Below are 26,097 nucleotides of genomic sequence, written 5' to 3' on the forward strand. Positions count from 1 at the left end.
AATTCATACAATTTTTAAAAAAATGAGTATTCTCGTTACCAGCTAATTTTATATGCCAAATATAGTCCTTCATAAATTGGATAGACTTCAAAAAATTGGAACGTGTTAAGAATGTTAATGATATTCTGAGTGTATCTCAAATGTTAATACTCGAAAATTATAATACAATTATTATGACAAAAGCTTATTTCCTTTTAAGTACTGGAGGAATTTTAGGCAGGCTTGGTATAATAATCAGATTTTTTTATACTCGTGAATTATTCAAATGGTATTTTACCATAAAATTGACAATATTGATGGCGACTACAACGGCTACAAAACGTTTGTGAGTGTATAAAAACAATTTAGTAGCAAGAGTAGTAATTGGACATGTAAATATGTTTATAGTTTTTATCTTTTAAGTTTTCAAATTCAGTTATTATTTCTAATTGATTGAATTGAAAACAACAAATGTTTTTGACATATTGAAAATATATTGGAATACTCAAACAGTCAATAAGGGTTTTTTACCCTTCGACGCTTTTGATAATATCATGTTCTGTATTATATATTTTTACAATAGTAACTACTAACTATAATAAAAACCAGGGGCCATGTAATAATATGTAAATTAACTGTACTATTTACGCAATAGTCGAGTCACTATTTAAAAAAAAAAAATAATAGGAAAATAATTAAGATCATTTTTTTAATCTTAAATAAATAAAAACTATTACGTTAAAATAATAAACTCGTGGTCACCATTTCGAGGTCAAACGTTGTACTTCGGAGTGTTCACCGGTTTAGGAGGTAATAATAAATTTGAAGTGATAAATTATCACTCCCAAACGTCTTGGTTCGAATCTGCGGTTATGTACCTTGGATAAGAATAAAATATTAAGGTTCGGTTTAAAAAAAATGTAACGAACCTTCTACATAAAACTCGTCTGTCATACTATAACACATGTATACCAATGCTTTCTTATACCAAGTTAAGTTATAATTTAATATTTATACAGTTTTGAAAAGGGTCATACATTTTTCAATCGTTTGGTATGTATTATTAAGCCAAATATAATTAAAAGTATGCTAACTACTTGTTTATATTATCATTAATTATTATAGTCACCATTTAAAAATACTGTCTACTTAGTACCGATTTTGTTTTATTTAGCGAGAACTAGAAAAGGTAGGTATTCCAATTTTTGCCTATAATTGTACGATTCATCGACATAGTGTTAAACTGAACAAAATATCCCGATTAATCTAAAAAAATCTGAGTTGACTTCATTGAAGTATCAACATACGTCCATTTACTTATTTATTGGTTTATAAAATATATAATATTGGTTAATACAAATGAAACTGATAATATCTTTTATTGGATTCACAGTATCTATTAACAATTTACCATATTAAATTATAAAAAAGAGATTGGCGTTATATTCAAATTAATTGTTTGGTTTCTAAACAAATAATAGACTTGAAAACATAAATTTGTTAATGTAATCATAGTAATCGTTTGTTATTTTTATTTTTTGTAATTTTGTTTTTTTATTAAACAATACAACTATTTTTAGATCCTATCCCTCCTGCCACACCCATTATTGTGACATGATTAAATTGAAATTTTAAAATTATTTTTAGTTAATTATTAATTTGTTAGTGGAAAATTGTAATTTTTAAGGTTTTCTAATGCTTTTTATGATATCATTGAAAACGAAACTTAAAACTTCGATCAATACATCAAGGAACTGTTATCGAAAACAGGATTACTTGTTTCTGAGAATGGTTAAAATTATACCGAGTTGTTTTCACCCAAAAATACGGATTTACACATGTTTCTTAAATATTGTATATCATACAGATAAATTTAACAAAATAATTATTAAAATAATACAAATGTATATAATTTCACAATTTTATTTTTATTGCTTCCTTAAGGTTATTTTGTTCAATTTTACTTTGCTTAATAAGTTAAGAATGGAGTATGGTATGATGATTTATTATTGTTTCTGAATCAATAAATTTAAATCTCTTATCCAAATACAGTTCATTATAGCCTAGAATTTTAGACACTATACTCAAATACAAATGCACTAAATTCAATAATTATTAATTATATAAATACTAAAATACCAAATTCGTTTATATTAATTAAATATTCATAAAACAGCTATATAGGTATTTCTGAACATCTTATTTGTATTAAATGTAATATTATTTATTAATTAAGTAGTAAATTAATGCAAATCTATGAATTTGAGTTTGGTCATCGAGGTCGCTTAAACCTATAAATTGATGTTACCAGTTACACACATTATTGTTTGTGTATCTACTGTGTTCAGTTATTTAAATGGAATAGAAGTTTAAATAACCGATAATTCTTAAGTTTTCTATAAATTAAATTCGGATACATAACATCGTGTATCAATGGTAAATACGCATTGTGTTTTGGGATAATTAGTATCATTAGAAGAAGCGGTTGCAAATGCTTGTATTAAAGCATCATTAGTAATGGAAACTAATTGTTTATAAATGCTTTTCTGAATATCATATTTAACATAAATGTCTCTATATTACGTAACATAAATAACAATATTTTAATTTTCAAAAAATTAAAACTACATAATTTATTTTTAATTAACACAAAAATTAATAATAATTTGGTATTGATTAATATTAATTGTAATTGTTAATTTATGGAATTCATCATTTAAAGGAGATAAAACAATGTTAGTTCTATTAACTATAATAGTTATTGTTTTTTTTTCCACTATAAATAAGTAAATTATAGAAAATACATAGTTGACAAGTTATGTTTACTCCAAAATAATACAATTTTGTAAAGATACACTACTTAGATGATATTATAATACTCGAAACACCATTCTAAAAAAGAAAAATTCAAATTATAACATCTAAAACTTGTGCATTATAAAGACTCATACATTTGCATACAATTTGATAGTGTGCTGTTTTTTGTTTCTACTTTCTTTACAGTCGTTACATTTTATATTCGTGTATATTTTCCTGTTTATTATCAATTTTAAAAAAGACATTTTACTCTTACTTTAACTACCGCCGTTTATATCGTCTCGACGACAAACAAACAAACAACGTGTAATAATATGAGACTTGGTACATAACATTATATTACAAATAGGCAATGTAAGTATGTTAATCTGACGATATTTTTTTTAAACTTTATTATAGGTAAAACTACCACTTGAAGGTGGAGGTATCTCCTAATTAATTAGGGTTTATTTTTTATTAAATAAATTAAAAATGAATACTATGTCAATAAGTACAATGGCATTATTAATTTATTAATGGCCCAATTTATTGATATACTATACGGGGTTGGTGTATATATATATATTACTTTTTGAATTTTTTTTGATAATAATTGGTCTAATATAACAATAAAACAATTAAGATTATTGCTGCTTATTATTTTTATGACTCGTTTATGACGAGCAATAATGTTTTGAAAAAATAAAAATAATATAGGAACATCAATCGAATTTAATAAATACAAATTGTTTTATCGTTTTATTTAATTACCAAATTAATTATGTTGTAAAATATTATGGTATAATTAAAGATGTTGATACTTAAAAATTTCATGACTTCTATACTTGGTCGACAATTCTACAGGCCATATAATGATAAAAAATTCCTTACGTTTGGCCTTTGGGTCCATACCAAAAATAAATCTAAATTTCTATTTCATATTTGTTTGAAAGGTTTACAACAGTTGTTTTATCTTTATTATGTATTGTATAAAAACATGTTCCTAAAGTTGCATTTTCTGAATGATTAACTGAGCAGTTTAGTGAAAAAGTACATATTGCATATAAATAAGGGACAAAAAAAAAAAGACAATCAACGACATTCTATTTAGGTTTAAACATAAGTGATTTTCGAAAAAGGTTTAAAAGGAGTTATTACATTAAATATTACATAGTTTTATGACTAAATAATATTTGTTTATTAAAACAAACGCTAGATAAAGTATTGATATTTAATTTTGTATAACTAATTTTCTTTTTCATTAAAACTGATCAATAATTTAAAAAAGTTTCACACGCAAATAAAAAAATTGTTTGGTGTCATCTGACGCTACACTTCTATTATTCAAGGGGCACGACGCAGCATAGGCAATTTTGCAAAATTTTACTTTAAGAGGGCGTCGCACCGGTGATTTTCAGTGGTAAAAACATGTTTAAGCAGACTAAGCAGAAAATAACTCGATTAATTTTGGTTTTAGAGTAAAAGCACCCATTATAAAATTAAAAGAAAACAATATTCCGTAGGGCAAGACGGTTTGTTTTTTTAAAAAAAATTCATTTTTTGAAAAGTTAGAGCCATTTAAAAATGTTAAAATAGTCGTTATTTCTAAACTATGTGTTGAGCGTTATACTTAGAATAATGAAAAAAACGCACCGTCTTGCCCTCCGGAATATTGTTTTCTTTTAATTTTATAATGGGTGCTTTTACTCTAAAACCAAAAATAAGTGAGTTATTTTCAGTCTGCTTAAACATGTAGAGATGAAAAAACATTTTTTAATCGCTTTCAAGCATTCTGTGATAGTCAAAAAAATAAATTAACTACCAAAATAGAGTCCTAGTTATTGAACTAATAATTACACGTTACAGTTTAACCTTTAAATTAAGATTTTGTAAAAATTTGCCTATACCTTTATTCCTTAAAAATGGACGGTGCGACACCCTCTTAAGCTAAAGGTTAATGGCGTAATTAATTAGTAAACCTAAGAGAGTTCTTGATTGGTAATCAAATTTTGTATCTTATTACCCCAGCGGCTATAATAACATTTTTAAATTTTGGACTTTGAGTCTGAAAAATAAACCTGTTGATCTAGCGAGTACGTGTAACGAATAAACATAATTCAATATCTATACTCTATTTTTATAAGAAAACCTCAAAATATTTTATTCCTGTTTCATAGTGATTACCATCTACACTTTGCATGGAAGCGTTTATTTGATAGTGATTTTGTCATTATCAGATAAAATAATTTCGTCTCCACTAATGCAGGTTTGTTTTCGAGAGAGAGAATGAATTATTTTGCATTGGATTTCGTTTTTCAAAATTATATTTTCCTGCATCGTTATAAGTGTTTACATATGACCAATTTTTACATGTTTTTCTACAAGTCATGATAAAATAAAAAATTAAAATACAATGCGGATTGTAGAAGTCTTTCACTTTTAAGCCCTCATAAGATTTTGTAAAAAAATTGCTTATACCTTTATTCCTTAAAAATGGACGGTGTGACGCCCTCTTGAGGGGAACGGAAAGCGCTATGAATTAAGAGGCACAGAATAGGCAATATATAAGAACTATTGATCTAGTAGCCATTTTTAATATGACGACTAATTTTAAGGTGTAAAAATATATTTTTTATAGTTATAATGCTTTTAAAGTTATTTTTCTCCGAGTACATGGCTAAAGCCTTTTCCTGGCGTATATTTTATTGGTCGTATAACAATATATTTTTTAGTGACACTTACTTATTTTTCTATGGGGACTAAAAGACCGATTTTTGAATAAGAAATTAGAAAATTAGTTAGATTTTTTTAGAAAAAACTATAAAAAAGTAAAAATATAAATGCTTAAAAAGTTTTTTTGAAAACAAAAATAAAAAATCGGCGTACCTATTAGCCCCATAGAAAAGGTCTTAAATTCTATAACAAAAAAAAAATGTTGAAATCGGCTCGTTAGACACGTAAGAATTTGACTTCGTGTTTTAGTCTTTTTTTCGATTCCCTTAAACAAAAATGATGAAAATCCGATCTTTCTTAGATCCCTTTTTCAGTAAAGCAATATTTCATAACTAAATAGCTATAAATCCAACAAAAAAACCGAATTATACGTTAGATGGATACCGAATCCTTTAAAAAATATGTGATATGTGGCGGCGTCTTCTTGTTTGAATTACATTAGCTTACGTGTACAGTTGCCGCCAGATAGATGGCATGACGGTCGACGGCGGCTTGAACAAGCTAACATAATATAGCTAAATAATGGTTCTCCGTATTTGATGTTATATTGACCAAATAGATCAACAAACCAACAATTACATTATAATGTACGTCGACATTTTAAAACTGATATGGTTATGATATTTTTATTATTATTATTTAGGTTCCAATTACTGATAGATGCCGCCGCGTCAATCTATCTGGCGAGTGGCGCCAACTATTATTTAATTATTTTTGCTAGTAATTAAATAGTAGAAACATTAAAATACTTAAACTATCAAAATCAATACACCTTTCATTATGTTACTGAATCGTTTTGTAGTCTGAAATTAATTATATATTTGTTGCATTGAAAATAGGTAATTTTGTTCTCATTTTGGCAGGACGTATAGAACGTTTATCCGTTCTTTTAGTCTACAATAGATTAGATTTGATTAGTTTTGATTAATTCATAATATGTGTATTTATCACACTTCAGTAAAGGTCAATTATGGTTTAGCTAAAACCTTTGCATATAAAATCATATTAAAAATTATCGAAACAATTCTTTATTGTTCATGTTAAAAAAATATTTTAATTGATAATTCTGTAATCTTTGGTTTACTACAACTATTTGAGTTCAAATAGTAACATACATTTTCAATTTACTATGTTTTTTTCGAAAAACAATGTAAAGGTTAATCACTATTTTTGAATAAATACTTTTGAGTTATTACTTGTTTAAAAAATGTTATCTACGAGCCATCGTTTTGCGTTTAATCGGTAAACAAATAATGTATAATGACATTGGACTTTAAAAAGTAATCTACTTTTTAAAAATTAAGTTAAATATGTTTAACAAACAATATAAATCAGTTTTTATAATGTATTGTAATACAAATTTTAATTATAAATTCTTTAGAAAAATATATTACTCCAAAGAAATATATACAGTTATATTAAATTCTTAGCTCACTACCGATCCGAGTAATCGCAATATTGATTAGGAACGATTAATAATAAACATTTGCTGTGTGTATACAATAACGGACCTGTACTAACTATTCATTATCCGATTATCGGATATTGACAATAGGAATTCTGAAACCTAATGTTATTTTTAGTAAAACGTATGGTACCTTTTAGCTTCGATGCAAAGCGAGAAGGTATTGGTTTTACTCTGATGTGGGCTTTTTTTTTCGCTGTATACACTGTAACTTTTTTAATACTAGACCAATTCCTTCGAATAGCAACTCTATAAATCACAAATTTTATCTAGTTTGTACTTTGGGGGGGGGGGGGGGGGGTAAAAGTTGAAAAAGTTTTATTCTTCACAGACGAAATTTGAAAAAACAAAAAAAAAACCGTACGAGTTTTTAAGTTAGAACTTTTACTGGCTATAATTTCGAGAAAAAGAGTCGGATCGAGTTGAAATGTATGAGAAATAATTATTTGGTATGCCCGCACACGTCAGTTGTGTCAAATTTAAACTATACCCATTTCCCACCCCCCTAGGGGGGGTACAAGTTTTTTTGTTTTTCGGGGTTTTTAGCGGTAATTTTAATACTTTTGGGTTGAAAATTTGCCAGTAGTTGGAACTCATATGTACCCATAACATATTAAACGGGAAAAAAATTCGGCACTACAGTTTTTTTTTAGTTGCCGGGAAACTGTGTTTTCGCAGATTTCGTATATTTTAACAAAAACACCTAAAATCTTTAAAAAAAATTGATCAAATCATTAAAATATTTTTATGTATATCTATGCAGAATGGTACTATTAAGTTTTGTGCTCAAGTACCACTTTTGACTTTAAGTTTACACAAATTCAATTTTTTTTTTTTTTTTTAACTAAAAACCCCGTGTACCAGATGTGAGAAGCGAACAGACACTAAAAACTATCAGTTGGTAACGTCTATCCGTGTTAGATTAGGTTAGGGCCCAATGATCGGTATCATAATATTGTGTTTATTACATGATATCACAGGCGACTAAATCGTGTAACTGATTATAGTAGACACTCGATTTATTGGGAAAAAAACCTATCCGTGTACTTATGAAGACACTTAACGATTCTGATACGACAAAACCATTGTCGTTATCTCGTTATTTTATAGCCTGCGTTATATAACCTTACCGAAGGTCAACTATGTGTATATAAGGTCTAACTACCTGCAAATAATGAAGAGGACTGTTGTTTTTTGGATTCAGATTAAGTGTTGGTTTTTATGCAGTATTCCGCCTCAAAATGTATTTTTTATTACACTATTTTTTTAAAGGAAAACTAATGTTTTGTATATTATTATACTGTTATTCATTTAAAGAGATTCACGTTTGATTGTTTAAATTGTCTAATATTAGATAATCTGCTTCGTGCTAATTTAAATTTTTTAGTTTGTCAACTTGTAGCTCTAATTTTGTATAAAATATTTCATTATTTTATTACTATGTACTATTACTATTAAGATAAATTTTAATAATAATTAAGTCATAAATGATAATACTTTATTTTATCACTACATCAAATCTCGTGAACATTTAACATCATGATACTGTTCCTATGCTATTATTAAAAAAACACAATTTTTAAAATCTCCTTAAAAGCTTATTGTTAGATAACATGCAACAGCCAACCGCTAGTGGCTTTACATGTTAGTAATATTTAACTAATAAGTAATATATGTAGGTAAAATGTATTGTTTTCTCCATCACAGTACCAGTATACGATTTATTTTAATTTAAATGTAAGAAAATCGATTTTTCTTTAGAAAATAACAAGAAATTAATATACAGGATGAGGCAGTAAAACGGCGATTTTCTAATGTATTTAAATGGTAAAACCCGTTTCACTATCCCACCCTTTACATTTTAAGGATCTATGAAAAGGTTTTTTTAGTTGCATTTTATTTTGTACATTGTCAATCTAGTAAAATAGAAGTATAATATAGCTTTGAAATAATATAATCTATGAAGTATAAATAGTTTGTGTGAGATTGCTTTAATGGAAGTATATAATACATAAATATTAATTTTATTGAGAATAAGCGATTATAATTTAAACTATGGAGTACAAACGATTGGAACATGAATCGTCGACCATTCCAACAAAATATAACAAGACATTGTATATGTGTTATTTGGTCCACTAAGTTTTTGCAAAAAAAAAAAACCAGTACAGTGGGGTTGGTGCATAGTGGGGACGGAACATAGTTGGGTCGGGGCATATTGGGGATGGGGAGGTCACAGGTTAACAGGAATTTTTAAATCTGAAAGTGATAAAATCACTTTCGAAAAAACGCTTCGATGCAAATCGGTAATTAGTATTTTCAAGCCAGTACAGTCCAAACCAAGCACAGTATAAACCAGCAAAGTTAGAAAGTTTTAAATGAAGGTTCTGTATTTACAAATGAACATCAAAGCGTTTATTTGAAAGCGATTTTATTCAATTTTATCACTTTTATTTATAATAATTCTTGTAGACCTGTGACCTCTCCGTTTCCTCATTGCTTTGATTACATTATGCCAATACTCTACTGTACTAGTCCTCTCGGATAAAATCACTTTTAAATTAACGCTTTGATGCTCATTTGTAAGTACAGAACCTTCATTTAAAACTTTCTAACTTTGCTGGTTTATACTGTGCTTGGTTTGGACTGTACTGGCTTGAAAATACTAATTACCGATTTGCATCGAAGCGTTTTATTCACTTTCAGATTTAAAAATTCCTGTAAACCTGTGACCTCCCCGTCCCCAATATGCCCCGACCCAACTATGTTCCGTCCCCACTATGCACCAACCCCACTGTACTGGTTTTTTTTATTGGTAAGGGGATTGTAGGCAATATTTAAGAAAAACGTAGTTTTAATGAATTTCAACCATTTTAATTAATTAACTGGTTAATTTGTATAAGCTTCAAGGTATTATTTTTAATTTAAATTATTTTTTCTATAAATAGCGACTACCTTGGATGGTCTAATTTTAATTCTGTTCAGAGACTAAAGTTCTTTTACTACTTTACTATATTATTTAGGAAATCGATTTTGGTTTAAAAAATTGATTGTACTCTAATTAAATAAATTAAATTTGCCATTTTTTTTAATATTAAAACCCAATTTGCTTACACATAAAAGCAAAAATTCAAAAATCTGTTTCCTATATAATTTAGTAAATTTGCCAATTAACTCGTATATCTTTACAGAATTGAAATCGGACCATCCTAAGCCAGGGCGGATACAGAGGTCCTAAACGGGGGGCGGACGATATATATAAATTAATAAAATAAATTAATAGGAATAGCTAGGCATAGGAGTTGTCTTATTATTAGTCGACATGAAAATTAGTTGTGTACAGAAAACAGTCATACTGGTGAATGTGATGGGTCTTATTGTTTTAGAAGACCCCTACTTTTAATTTTGAATGAAAAACTTAGGAGTAGTCAGGATTTTCAGAATAACGATTTTTTGATTTATATTTTCTTAAAGTATGATGTCTCGAAAATATTATCTGAAAATTTCAAGTTAATCAAAGGAATATATAACTCGATGTAAGTAATTAAATAATTTATTTTTCTATACATAAATCGAGTATAAATATTTTTAAAATGAGTTTTTCTCGAAACTATTTTTTCAAAGTCGGTGACCACTGTAATTCAAAAACCACTTCACAGATTTGAATGAAATGTATACAGCTTATTAAAAGCATAAAAAACTAGTGCCTGATCGAATGTTTTTTTTTATTAAAAATTATATTTTTTATAAACAATAAACTAGTGATTTCTTCCTTGAAAATCCGCTAGTAAATTATCAGAGGTCAATTGCCCCTATTGCCCCCCCTTGTATCCTAAGTAGTCGAAATTTTGTTTGGCTTTTTGGTCTAAAACGTCAAAAAAACATACCATAATAAAACCCAGATTAACAGTTACTCGTGATACGTTATAATAGTATATCTATATTTTTTTATATTGTAAAGTGCTAAAAAAACTATATTAAAATAATATTTAATTGGAAAAAAATGTTATCAAAAACCCATCATATACCTAATATTATAATGCTAGCTGTTTGCTATGCAATGCTGTCTTGTAGCATTCACGCGAATTTTACACGACTTTTACGCACCTTTGCACGGGGGGAGATCAAAATTTACAACTTTGCCCCCTTGGGGGGCTATAGACCTCCCCCCAAGTTTGAAACCTCTCTGGGGACAACACAAATAAGTCCTAGAATATGTAGCTTGATCTGTTGTAGGGTTCTGATGTTATGTACATATATATTGGACCTTTATAATAATATTATATAATACACATAAAGGTTCTGTAGTTTTTAATATTGTTACGCTTACTGGTCACTTGACTAAATAAGTAACATACCAACATTTTGCTTAAAATAACGTGGTTGACATAATACAATTTGTAGCCCAACGACACAATTGAATATTAATGTAATTATTGTTATTTGTATAGTGACAGTTGTTGAGATGTTTTAATAATATTTATATATTAAAATGTACCTGGTAACAGCCTTTTCCGTTGAGGGTCGGTCTCTGGATTCGGTTTAGAAGACTTGCCTTCTAAAAAAGTACCGTACTCTGGTGGATGGGTAACCATTTTAGATAATTTGTTTGTTTTAGACTAGCGTTTTATGTGAATGATTGTAAAAAATAAATTGTTCGTTGGTAGATTACGTTCGTGATGGGTGTGAAAAATATTTAATATGATATTATGCAAAACTAAACGGTTATAAGTAACAAAAAAAAACGTGTAAAACACTATATTTTGCTAGAACCAAATACTAGGTAGAAATAACTATTGAATATGCATAACTGTAGTACCGCTGCAGTCGCTCTTCAAATCACAACATAAACACAGAAAACTCAACGTTTAGCGTTATCTATAACAAGCGATGGAAATTCATTAAGGTAGCAATAAATAGAAACCCGATGATAATACTTTGTGTAACTTGTGCTGAACGTAATCACCACACGACACTTACAACGTTAAAAACGTTTAATGTTTGTTTAAGTGGTTGTTGAACGACATATACCTAATAATTATATTATGTTATATTTTTTTGTAACAGCTTGCATATAGCTTTAAAATACTAATAGAACATTGTGTTGTATTTGTTTACCATCATAAAATACTGTAACCAGAATTTGATTAGTAATATCGCTGTTTCTTTCTAATACTTGTGCATTTTATGTGTAAATCGGTGCAATAGACTTCAGAGCTATATGTATATTCAATTTTATAGCGTTAAAACATACCTATGCAGAATGCGTTTTACTCGATTATTTTAGAGCAAAAAACATAATATCGCAAAAAACGAAAGATAACAAGATTTTGGAGTTAATGGCGTATCCTTTTTTTTAACAAACCTACTATTTAACATTTAAAATCACACTTATTTTACTTTTAGTTTTTTAAAATTCAAGTTGTTGTTATCAAAATCGGATTCGATATTGTCTCGAAAACGTTGTTATCTTTCGATTTCATATTAGGAATTTTGGCTCTAAAACAATCGTGGACTTAGTAAAATGCATTCTGCGTAACTATGTTCAAATGAAACATTTTTAAAATCACTTTCAAAGATGCTGTGATGTCCGAAAAATAAATTAACTACCAAAAAAAAGAGTCCTATTTACTGAACTAATAATAACACAACGCAGTTAAACCTTTAAATTATGATTTTGCAAAAAAATTCCTATATATGCATTTAAATATATTTATAGTGGCTTCTTTCAAATGTAAAAATAATTGTTTTTTCAACATGGTACCTATAAAGCTAGTATTTCAAACGGATTTTATCGACTATCATTATTTCTATGACGCTTTCTAGCCGAAGAATAGTGGACCATTTTCTTAAATCGAACCTCGTATCCAACAGATGGCGTTAGAGTGTTGTTTTGACACAACATAGTAGCGTCTAAAACGTATTATAATATTATAATAATCCAATTTAACAAAAAACCAATTGGATGAAGTGTCCACTTCGATGCGATATAATATAAAAGGTAATGTTATAATAATATAGAATGTGAACTTTTAAACGTCTTTTTTTTAGGCGGACATTACACCTTGTAAATTTCTAGGTTGCTATGTGTGAGTACAGTCACAGGTTACAAATATTTGGAAATATTTTCATTAGGTTTATTGATAATTACGATAAATGGGTAAAAACGACAACAAATAATCATAGATAATTAACCCCAATCGTATCCACTATCCACCCTTATACTGTACACACAATTTTAATTATATTATTGTCATTACATTACATTACAAGCATTTTATATTTTTATCGATATTTATAGGTAACATTTACAGACTCGCATTTAAGCTTTAATTTGAAATACATTTTTCACTTCCAGTTATAAAATTTCTTGTAGACCTGTGATCTTCCCAGCCTCAATATACTCCGTCCCCATTGTACTGACTTTCTTTTTACAATTTAAAAACATATTATTAATAGTTAAATAGTAAAATAGTCTTATGATATAATAAACCTTTTATGTACTTATAATAACATCTCTTCAAAATTCGTATCAATAGTTGTTGCAACTTTGATCCCAAAAAACCTTTAAATCGAATTAAAACACTTTAGTCATCAAATACTAGCACGTAGGCAGTGTCTGCGCCATCTGACATCTCACCGGTGTAAAAGAAAACAAGGTACAAGACAGTAATGTTGTTACTTACGGACGTCACGTTAATTTATTTATCTCTCGACCACCAGTAACTTTTATCTCTGAGCTTTTTGAGACAGTCTAGATAAAAAAATTGCCAACCACCTTTAGCCCCCTTCATAGATCTTAAACGGTAAACGGACATTATTTCTTAGTTTGGCGAATTCTGGTTGAAATGGATACAAATATTTTAAAAAAGAATTTTGAATAATGTGTATTTTTATTTCAAAATGTGTGACTTTAAAAACGAATAACAACGTAATACAATATTCACACACGACCTACTTGTCTCTATTTAGATTATACTACATTTTGTATTATTTGAACAGATTTAATAAATCATTCGATATAAACCGATCACACACTAATCGCAAATAAGCACTATTAATTTCCATTGGCCAAAGCAATAAACTATATGGTACATGGGAGTTATTGCGAGTACGTACTTTGCTATAATGAGTCTCTAGTCCCATATTACTGATCATTAGTGTCAACAGTAATTAATTAGATATTGTTAATTTATTTTATTGTTTCATTGAAATCCGTGTACATAATTTTATCGTTGTTTACAATTTTAAATGACCATACATAATTAATGGCTCTAGATTTTTACATAAACAATAGCTCATTAAAATACTAAAAATAAATACTGATAACTTCCAGAAGTGTTAAAATGAATTGTTAAACCTCAAATATGATAAGAAGTCAACAATTAAGAGGTCTAAGCGGTCTCTAATTTGTATGCACCTTAAAATGTCACAATAAACTGAGGCGTTGCGTGGCAAAGTCAGCAATCTCCATTTTCTTTGAAATAAATGTTTTTAACATTTTCTTATAATATTTTTCACTCTGCATCGACTGGTGACACTGATTTTTATCACATATAATTCCCCATAGAGATAAATATTTCAAAATTAGGTAATTTCGTCCAAACGGTTTTTTTTTACTCTATAATAATTGCTATAAAACTTATAAAAGCTCATATAAATAATATCTTAACATTAAACATAAATGGTAATATATATCTTTTGTTGATAGATTTAATTATTATTTGTTTGTTTAAATAGAAAGGTCCTTTATACTGTATAACTGCCACAAGATTTTTGGAACCAAGATTTGTAGATAATTTGCATTAATACATGATTTTTTTTTTTATAAATTTGTATGTTTACAGATTTGGTGGGTGGCTATAACTAATTAAAATTCAAAACACAAACTAAGTTTCAAATGTTCAGTGTTTCGCCAAAAGTTAAAAATACTATTCATTTACTTTTAAGTTGTTAAAGAAAAGGAATATTAACGCGTATAGTTATTTTTATCTGCATGCATTACTCTACCGTACTACACCTCCCATCTTACCCATTAACCTTTAATAACTTAAAAATTGATTATCGACCAGTCAAAATTGCCAACAAATTATTCTCAATAAAACGGCTATCTTAAATTTTTCTAAAAACTGTAACAAAAAAAAAAAAAAGTAAAACAGTTAAGCGTAAAAGAAACGGTTGTGTTTATAGCGCGAAGGAGTAAAAATTAATTTAAAAAAAAATAATCTTAAAAATATTCACTAAAACAAAAGTTTTTTCATCTGTTAGGTCTTTGTGGGACACCCTGTTTATATGAAAAATTACCCACATAACACATTTTACTGTTAGTCGAGTTTCTCCAAAAATATTTTATAAATAACTTTATCTATTTGTATACAAATTCAGTTTTGGCCAAGTTCATTGGACTTAAATAGTTATGACTTTTCATACAAAAAAAAAACAGTTTTGATAAATTTGTCCAGCCCATATTATAAATTTTAAGTTACACTTGTAGCGGTAATATAGTACTTGTAGAAAGAGGAAAATATATCATTGGAATATAATACCATATGTATTATGTGCAATTTGAAACTTGAGAGTTTCTGTATTACAACATAGGTAATTAAAATTTAAATGACTTTTGAGTTCCGCCTGAAATACTGAAAATATAAACAAAATATTTTATCAAATCAAATATGTTTTTAAATACTAACTATCGAGTATTGAGACACAGTTAACTAATCCGGAGTATCTGGATATCTAGATTTGATTATAGCTGTTATTATTCTTATTTAGTTTCGCTGTTGTACACGAGTGGTTGTCCTTGTTGTTGGTTCAATGTTGAATAAAACGATGTACACACTATGAAATATAGCGCGAAAATGTCATAATGATTGTCTTACGAAAATTTATGTAGTTGAACGTCAATAAAAAGTTTACGGGTCATTGGTCGAATTTATGTTGAGAATAATTCATCTAGCATTGTAACTTAATTCTCAGCGACAAAAGGTCCGAGACAAATATTTATATCTTACTTTATTATTTTAACTCGATGTATGGCCGGGTTTTATTATAAAAACGAGTACAAATAATATCAGCCTACATGGGACGACTGTTCTATTAATATAGTTAAGGGCAGAAAAGGCAAAAACACTGATATACGGTATTTTTCAAAAATGTTTCAAACGACGCGAAAATGCTTAACATCAACGCAACTACTGCACTCGTTCGGCTTAACGCGTCCGTTTATTTTGCGTTAGATTTTTTTTTTTGCATTTATATAACATATCTCGTTTATTTGCGCGAGTCTTTATGTCTCGCCCGTTGACATTTTCCTTGAGATCATGTTTAATATTATGTAGACAGCTCGCCCGCACTCAATCACAATTACGAATGCTCGCTATGCATCATATAAAATGTAAAGTCATCCCTTTCGGGCCATAAATGTAGATGACTAAAAACAGAGAGCGTGCAGTCCTCAGTTTAAAATATTGTTTGTTTACGCTCGAGCTGTTTGAACTATTGATCATATTAAGTGTCTCAAACTCGAACAGTGTGTGCATTTAAATTAAACTGTTAAACGAGAAATTCACCAAACTCCATCGGGATTAATTGCTTTTTGTAGAGATACTTTTTTTAAAAATATAAATATAAACAAAGCCAGTAATTCGGGGTCTGGGCATAGTGAGAACGGATCATATTAGGATGGGGGAGATTACAGATCTGTATGAATTATTATAACCGAAAGTGATAACATTCAATGTAATCTGTAATGGTAGAAATACTAAAAATTATCGTTTAAATCATGTAATGACAATAGAGTTCTTAAAAAATTATTTTTTACTATTAGGATGGATACGACTAGGGTCGATCGCCTGTCTAAACAAATTTAAATTGTCGTTCTCGTTGTTAGCCATTTATCATAATTATCATTGTAATGAACATTTTTCAAATACCTGTTGACTATTGATTCACTTACACATAGCAAGCCTAGAAATTCACTAAGGTCAAAAGGTGTAATGTTTCACGAGGAAAAAGTTTTTGGGGATTTTCCATAATAAAAAAAACGTTTGGTCACAGAATTTTAAGAAAGTTATATAATGTATAACCTCATTCTAGATGTACCTTCGGTCTATTTTTCAAACTTTAAGCTCAAAAACTTATGCTGAAAAATAAAATATTATAGAAAAAGGTTCTACCCTTTCTAGGGGAATAGGGTTATGCTACTTTTTTGCTTTGTCAACGTTTACTATGTCTAAGGAACATTCCATTCAAATTAGGAACTAATTCGACTATTTTTATCAAAGTTATAGAACGTCGTATTTTTAAGTTGAAAAAAATGTAAATTTTTTGGGTGTTTTTCACGATTTTGAAAGAGAAGGGGTGAACTTTTTAAATTTTTGGTTCAATAATGTACGTTTCAGGTTTGATTTCGATTTATAGACTTCCTACATAAAGAAATCGGTTCAGCGGTTTAAACGATTTTGTGGGACTAGATACGAAAAAATAAAAATACATAATTGTGAATACAATATCATCTCAGCTCTGGACCGAAGCTAAAATGTACTTAGAGTGGACAACATATTGAAGCTCAGAGAATTTTGTTGACTTTCTATTAAATTTATTTTTCTAGTAGAAAAATAAAGTGTAATTGTTATTTTATTAGGATTTAGAACTGCATATAAGAAATTAAAATATTCAATAAAATTGTTAGATTTATGATAAACAATAAAAGAGATAAATATAAATTATTATTGTTGTTTGTTTTTTCTGTTAGCTTGAATATATTATTAAATAGCATGCATTAAGCGTATTATAAATTAATACTAAACGGTTCGTTGTTTGTAGTTCGTTTGGTAATATAACTTTTAGATTTATTAATTCAATTACTGAAAATGTTCATTTTATTATGGCTATTAACCATTTATTGTATTGCTTATTTCATATTTTCTTTGTTTTTCGGGGACTCACTTTGAATATAGAATAAGTTTTATAGAGGGGGAAGAAAACCACAAGGGCCTAAGTAGGTTTTGGAAAAAGGAATGCTAATGCAACATAAAAATAAAAGGTTAAGCATTTCGTTCCCAAGAGCTTTTCGTTGATAAAACGTGAAATTTAATAATGATACTAAAAATAAGACGACTCTGTTTTTACGGTAAAGGTTTTGCGAAAATACTAATAAATGTCTATGTAAAAGTACATTAAAAAAATAATGACACTAAGAATTGAGATAATAATATATATATGTGGGTTGTGGCCTATATCTTGTACTGTGAAACTTTATTTCCATAATTTATTAAAACTGCCAGTGAGTTAACTCGTGATAGATCTGATAAAATAGCGATCCATATCGCTCGATAATAATTACATTACACAGTCGTATCATATTTTATAAAATATAACGTAGGTTTTTAAGTAAAACAATGTATAGTGTAAAATAGAAAAATAAAAATCGGTAACATATGACACAATAAGTTAAATTTTCTTTAATTTAACCAGATATAGTAGCCTTTATCCACCTTAATCATTTAGAAAATCATATAATCATAAATTATTTTTAAAATAGTACAAAACTTTTTTGGTATTTGATGGTCTAAAAAACACATTTTTTATCCATTTTGCTTCGTTTTAGTTTGAAATTCGACAAAATAATATTATACTAAAATATATTGAAAAAATATTGAACAATAAAACAATTTTTTTTATAGCTTTTATTTAAAATATTATAGCTCAACGATTATAAGAATAACATAAATCAATTTATATTTTATACATTTAAATTTAAGCTTATAAAATATTCATCCATCTTTGAGTTTTTGAAAAACTTTTTACTTATTTTGATTTGTTTATTCTGTTAAATAAATTTTTTTAATTTCAATAAACAACAGTAATAAAATTGTAATGTACACGTGGCAGAAGTAATTTTATTATTGACACAAAAATCGAAACGGTTTAGACAAGGGAACAAAAGTTAGAAATAGTAATTGCATATAGTTATAAGTGGTTGGTAATGATATTACAATTGTTTGCTATCCAACCATATTTTTATTTACCAATTATATTTTTATAATTACCACAGATTGAATAAAATACAAGTGTTTAATAATTATTCGTTTACTTATGGGGATTCAAAATGATCTATTTTTTAACGTTTTAGACCAAAAAGTCTGACGAAATTTTGACTACTTAGGATGGTTTGATTTCAATTCTGTAAAATGTTATGAGTTCTTTGGCTGATTTACTTAAGTCTAAGATACACCAGAAACGGGCTATTGATTTTTTGCTATTTTAAATATTGAAACGTTTTAAAAATGCATTAATTTAATTACAACAAACTGATATTTTAAAATAAATATTGGTTTTCTGCAAAACCTAATAAAGTAGTCAAAAAACTTGAATCTCTTTACAAAATTATAAATTATAATTAATAGAAAGAATAATTTAAAAAATGCTAACTATGTTTGAGGTTTAATCAATCAAAATGTTAATTTCTTTTTCTTCTGTAAACTTTGTTTTGTATTTTAGTACTTATACAATTAATACTATTATATTTAGTTTATTTTACATGTTTTCAATATACAGCTAACTTATAACAACTACTTCTCTGAATGTTTGAAAACTCGATAATTTAATCTGTGTATTTTTAATGTTCTTGATTTTATAAAAGTTATAGAAATAAATTGAGTACTTTATTTTTTAGCTTTTGGTTTTACAATGATGTTTTTTTTGTGTCTGTAGGCATGATAACCTTTTTTCCTGATAACCGATTTACTCGTGTGGCACCACTTTAAATAGTCAACGGTGATGTCACATATCTTGCCAGGTCTAAGTGTCGGCGACGTGGGTGATGGGGATGGGGATGTTAAATTTTTTAAAAAATGTATTCGGTACTTCAATGAGACATGAAAATGCTCTTTCGTGGTTGCAGACTTGTCTGAAAAATGCTTATTTTCTTCTATTGATTTCCTCTATGTGTTCCATTATTTTATTTTTATTTATTTTATGTGTCCTCATACTTTTTCGCTGTTTACTTAAACCTCACTAATGACTTTCCAGCCCTTTATTTGACTTGAATTGTTCTTCCCTTTTTAAAAATACCTCATCAAACTTACTTTACTATAACCCCATGCATATTTGGTGCAATCAAATATGCATTTTTAAAAAATTTATCATCTTGACCACACCACTCAGGCCGTCTTGATTGATGTTTCCAGATGAATACACGGCCCTAAAGCTGATAAATATATGAAAGGCAAAAATATGTAGTAGAACAAACTGTAGCCGGCTAAAGTAAAAAATTGTTAACCATGGTGGGTATACTGTCTAATAAAAAATTAGAGCAGTTTAGGATGAAAGGAAATTAAGCAAATAGCAGTGCGATAAGTATGGTGTATAGAATTTGGGTTTTAGTAAATTTGAGAAGTATAAAGTACAAAAAAGTGAATAGAGAATTATTATTATCGACGAATTAGGCAGCGAGAACTAGCCGTGTGTAGTGAGGCAAAGATGTAATATTTATACAGAACATATAAATATGTATATAAGTAAATAAAATATATTATTGTTAATGATTAATACCGAATACGTATCACATTATAATACTAATAATAATTTATAATAATGTACGTCGTTACTGTAATCAAAATAGATAATACAAAGTTTAACTTTGCATAAAACAAAATACATTATTAACATTACTGAACTTTTAAATTCATTTGATTACATTAAAAAACTTGTTTAGTAATAATTCTTTCCAAGTAGGTACCTATATGAAAAAACTTCCATTATTTCATTTTTAAACGTTTATTACTATTAATAATGGCGTGTTACATTATGTTCAAACTTTAAACATACATATAATAATACCTTTTATTGTTAATAGTAATAAATATTATTATTATTGTTGTGAATTATTACTTTTGAAATTTTCGTTACACATAAAAAACATTTTATATTTTTAATATGAAGTTTTGGTTGTGAACATTGCTTTATTGTGTAACATCTGGAAAGTGTATAATAAATAAGGTAATATTGCATATTAAAATACTAAACACTGTACCTAGATTTTCAAAATTTAAATGTAAGCTGAGAACACCTTTTTTAAATTTAAATTTTATTAAAAAAGTTTGTTTGTATTGATCGTGAAGTCTTAACTTACCAGAATATTACTCACTGTAAGTTTAAACCACTATGAAAAAATAATTCAATTTGGACTATTTTAATGACTATATTATTCTAAAACCAAAAGACTACTATAAATTTTGCAGTATTTTTTTTTCATAATTCAAAATACTCTTTCAGTAAGGACTATTACAATTTTGCTATTAATGTAATATTGTTTTTGTAAAGAATATATTGGTTATGTATTACTTAATAGCTTACTCAAAAATATTCGCATAATACATCTCGAATAAAATTTACTGAAATTTCAATTAATTGTCTGGCAGTATAGAAGCAAACTTATTTTAGCGCCAGTCTAAACTAATTTAGGTTAGGTAAATATGAAATTATTGTAATTGTAAAATGGCCTTGCAACCAGTCAAGTTTACGATCAAAACCCTTCAGTGTAACCGAATCTTACATTTATTTATAATAACACTATACTGGTATACCAAGGAGAAGAAGATTGACGCTTCGGGATTGTGTGATAAGTATCTTTCCCGTGTTCATTTTGATCAGTGTCCTGGGGCCTGTTTTTACCACTTAAACATGTTCGTAAGCGATTGTGATGACGGAAGACAAAACGGGAACGTTGCAGAGGCAAAAGGACCAAAGGGCTTGTACGGCGTTCCTTTGCAGAGTGTGTGTGTTTTGTGATTATTCAAATTAACGAATAGAAACATTTGTTTGTAGCATCGTACATAATAATATATTATCTTGAAGTGGTATTTTATTTTCCAGTTTTATCATCAGAATTAATCGTCGTCAGCCCCTCGGCGGAGAGGGACTATAATCCGCGGCCTATCTATCGGACGCGATTACTGTGGCGCTTTCAGTGCCAGTAATTTCGGTTAATTGCCCCGCAGTCGAAAGCAGGTACACACAAGCACAAGGTGGACAAGGTGTGCGATTATTATATAGTATATTTTACGATATGCCCGCACAAACACAATCTTGGACCGTGCCGAATTCTTAGGAACCCGCCTCGTGACTGCGCAATGGTAAAAGCGCTTATGCCGGGATCGTGTGCCAAAGGTTTTGTGACTCGTGAACGGACGGCACTTCGTCCAGCCCGGGATACAAGCCCGACGTACACGACCCGACGAAACGTTAATCCCGTTCTTGCTCTTGAACAAGTGTCCCTAAATAATAAAATCGACAAACAAAACGGCAGCTGTTGTCGAGACGCTGGGGATACAGGGTTCGCAGAAGAAGCATTGTGGAAATTCTACCTCATCACGCGAGATTCGCCGAAAACGGTGGTATACTGCGATAACTTTAAACACAAAATAGTTTAGGCGTCGGAACAATAAAAATCCTAATAAACTATAGCCAACCTGTGTTCACTATTGAATAGTGTAGCCTTATCGGCGGTGAAGGGTATTTTAAATATTATTAATTACTTAAATATATAAAAGTGTAAACACGAAAAAAAATTAATGAAATATTGAACAACAATGAATTACTGATATAAGGAAGTCTTACTTTGATTAATTTACAATAAATAAATTGACCAGTACATTTGTATTTAGAATTTGAAGACATAATATATCTACACATTATTATTTTAACATAACATATGCGCTCAGTTATTCAACACAAAATAACGTAACAGGCATGTTATAAAGATAACATGTTTTGACTGTATTGTGCACAAATGGAATACGTGCATTTTTTAATAATTTTACAGCAGTCAGCAACGACATTTAAATATATAATGCTATATCAATTCATGTATTTAACATAATTGACATGTTATCCTAGTAATAAACATTTGTGTGTCTATGTGTTTACATGTACATGATAAATGATTGATTTAACATATCCAACTTATTAACAATTACATTACCACAGAAATATTCTTTCAATTTTTCTTTTATGACCTAACCTTAACAATAGACCCCCAGGCGCAAAACTATTTATTTTATCTACATTGTATTCAAAAAAAAAAAAAACAATAATCTGCTCAAAAAACGTACTTTTAACTGTTCTTTCGTCATTTAATAACGAAATAAGAAATGATAAGAGAGAATCAGTTATTAAGGTCAGTTAGCATTAGGTCATAGGGTTCTAAGTTTTCAAAGTGTTCGCTGATAACATATTTTAGCCCATTTTCATTTTGTAGCGTTTTATTAATTTGTTGGTTCATCAAATATAGTATAAGGTTTTACTTCATCAATATTATACAATAGAATGGCTTCAGGGCCTGTGATCGTGGGAACCAGCGGCAGCTTGTCGGTCAGATTATAATAACGGATTTATCGATTAGAGAGAATCAGCTGACAAAAAATAAAGAGGGGTAAGACGAATTTCCATCATGTCTCATTTAGTTTTAAAGAGGGAATTCTTAGCGTTATTGATTTTTTGCTAATAAAAAGTATTTTTTCAAATTTTTTTTTAATTTACACGAAATTTTATTTTTACAATTTTTCTCAACAATTATATATGTAGAACAGGTGAAACAACATATTTACAAGAAAAAAAATTAAATCACAAATCCATCCTCAACGATAAAGAGCTAATAAAAAGTTATGCAACATTAATATTCAAATAACGAGGTTAATTTTAAAAAAATCACCTTGTTGTTATTGTAAATCTTGTGACTGTATTCAATACTAAACTGTAATAATATAAAAATTACATCTTTAACTGGCAAATGTATCTTATGGAATATTCGAATATTTAGAGCACCGACCACAAAAGATAAAAATATGTGCTTTTGTTTGCAAGTCTTGTAAATCGCAAATGATGTGTATGATAAGAGATACATAATATATAATAAACATCACATTGTTTTTTTGGAAATCATGTAAATCCAACATATTGAATTATATTGAAGTGAAAAATTCGTATGCGACTCTGATGACCCGCGTGCCCCATTACTTGCTTACCCGACCCCACACATCCTCACACCTAATTACCATACCATGAACTTACTAAAAGTTATAACCAAGTTTTACTTTATCCGCGGTCCAATGATGCCGTTCAGCTAATTTGGTTTGAACGTATTTACTTTAGCCGTGTGTAACAACACACATACTCAATTTTTTTATCTGTATTTTTTTTTACATATTTGGTTACTAGTAGTGGAAAACCAAACATTATGCCACCAAGTATTACATCTTTTTTTGTAATATTATAACATGTTAAATTTTAAATTTGAAAATTCGATACTATTTCTTGGATTTTAATTGATGTTAGATGAAGGTTATAGCCATTTGGGCGACGAGTTATTCTTATTTTATCAAATAGACTGGTATAATAGACTTCGGATAATAAAAATCGGTTCATTGGTCAATCCTTTATTATTTAAACAACTATGAGACATTTTAATATTCACTTTTTCCGATCTTATCTTCACGTTGGAGCTAAAATGTTCAACATATAAAAATACTATCGACTGTAAATCCAAATTTAATCTGTATCTAATTTGTCGAATATTCGAATTAATATATTATAAAATGCTTGTTTTGTTTAATGGTTATTGTGTTGAACTGAAGCGTTGACGTTAAAGCTAATAGTACATTATTTTTAAATTCTCGGTTTTTATACAATACAATTCATCAATTTCAGAGAGTCAGGCAGTACGTATAAACACACACACACACACACACACATATATATATATATATATATATATATATATAATATATGTATATTTTTTGTTGATGTTATTTTATTCTGAATTTTCCATCGATCATTGTCAGCTGCAATTTATGAACGATGGCTATTATTTTACGTGCCTACAATGTAAATGGTTGTGTACAGACTTGCTTCATTTGATTCTTGATAGGTTTTTTCTAAAAAAAAGTAACTTACATTTACGGGTTTTATAAATATTTTGCCCAAAAAGGTATGAAAGATGAATTCGATGCAATTTATTCCCACTCTTTTATATTTTGTATTCTCGTTGTACACGTATTATTGTTAACACGAGGTATTTTCATATTTTGGCCAAAATACGATGGCAAAAATATGGAATTTTTATGTTTTTAATGATATAGGGTTTTGTATTTACTTTTGTCAAAATATTATGGTTACAATGAAGCTTAACTATTTTATATTATATTAATAGAAATTTTTAAAAATTATAACGAAATGCAAACACAATCAAAAATAGTAAATACATTAAGAAATTAGGTACTATATTTGTTTTTTTTTTAAATAACCTCTTCTTCCTGTACTTATTAAACTATTGGTTAACAATACAAATCTGTATCTCTTGCATTTAAGAGTGTTTTTTAATAATTTCTGTCATGAAAGTTTGTTGTATTTAACTTTTAAATTTCTGGCTCTAAAGTACAGAATTATCAATGCTTACAGTAACCCACGTATCTGTAATGGAATATAACTTAAAATTAATAAATTATGTGGAATAACATTGATTTAATCACTTATCCAAAACGCCAAATACGTCCAGGGGAAATTCACCAATCAAAAATTGTGTTATTACTACTATAAACTTTTAACTGACGGTCGAATAAAATTATGTTCTTATAAAATGTGGTTCTTAAAGTTTTGACAAATATGCGAGTCGTTTATTTTCGTATCTGATTGTTCGATCCCTGTGGCATAAAGTTTATTTAGCTACCCATGCGACTTTTAGTGAAGAGAATCCAAATTTTTGTTATTCCCTATGTAATATCATTTGAAAAGTTTTCCATCGTGTTCAGGCGGAGTAAATAACAATTTACAAAGTATAGTTCAACAAGAAACGATACCGTTTTTATAACCTTTTTGCAATAATATGCAACTTTCGAATCAATATTAATATAGCATGACGGGGCTATTATTTTATTACTTTTAATCCTTCTGGGTCAAACTAGGAATTAAACCTATTCCCGGTCAAGAAAATGTCATATACCATTAGTAACCATATAACATATACCATTAGTGTCATATACCAACTGAGTATAGTCACAATAATTGTTTTCTGTTTATATTTTTATAGTTTAGATTTGTGTACAAGTTTTTAGTAAAAATGT

The 26,097-nt window shown here is 28.3% G+C and overlaps 1 protein-coding gene across 1 annotated transcript in view; it reads right to left on the reverse strand.

The window, feature by feature from the left end:
* Positions 1-11,808, reverse strand: part of LOC126836221 (aquaporin AQPAe.a) — a 34,471-nt gene extending 22,663 nt beyond the window's left edge. The window contains exon 1 of the mRNA XM_050569436.1: positions 11,472-11,808. Coding sequence (XP_050425393.1) covers positions 11,472-11,568 — 97 coding nt within the window. The 5' untranslated portion in view covers positions 11,569-11,808. The remainder of the gene's footprint in view (positions 1-11,471) is intronic.
* Between the last annotated feature and the right edge of the window lie 14,289 nt (positions 11,809-26,097).

Source organism: Adelges cooleyi, unplaced genomic scaffold, assembly GCF_023614345.1.
Source record: "Adelges cooleyi isolate 19-005CV unplaced genomic scaffold, UGA_ACOO_1.1 ACOO_flye_CR_arks_rails_tigmint_CR_PRNA_23, whole genome shotgun sequence".
NCBI lineage: Eukaryota > Metazoa > Arthropoda > Insecta > Hemiptera > Adelgidae > Adelges > Adelges cooleyi.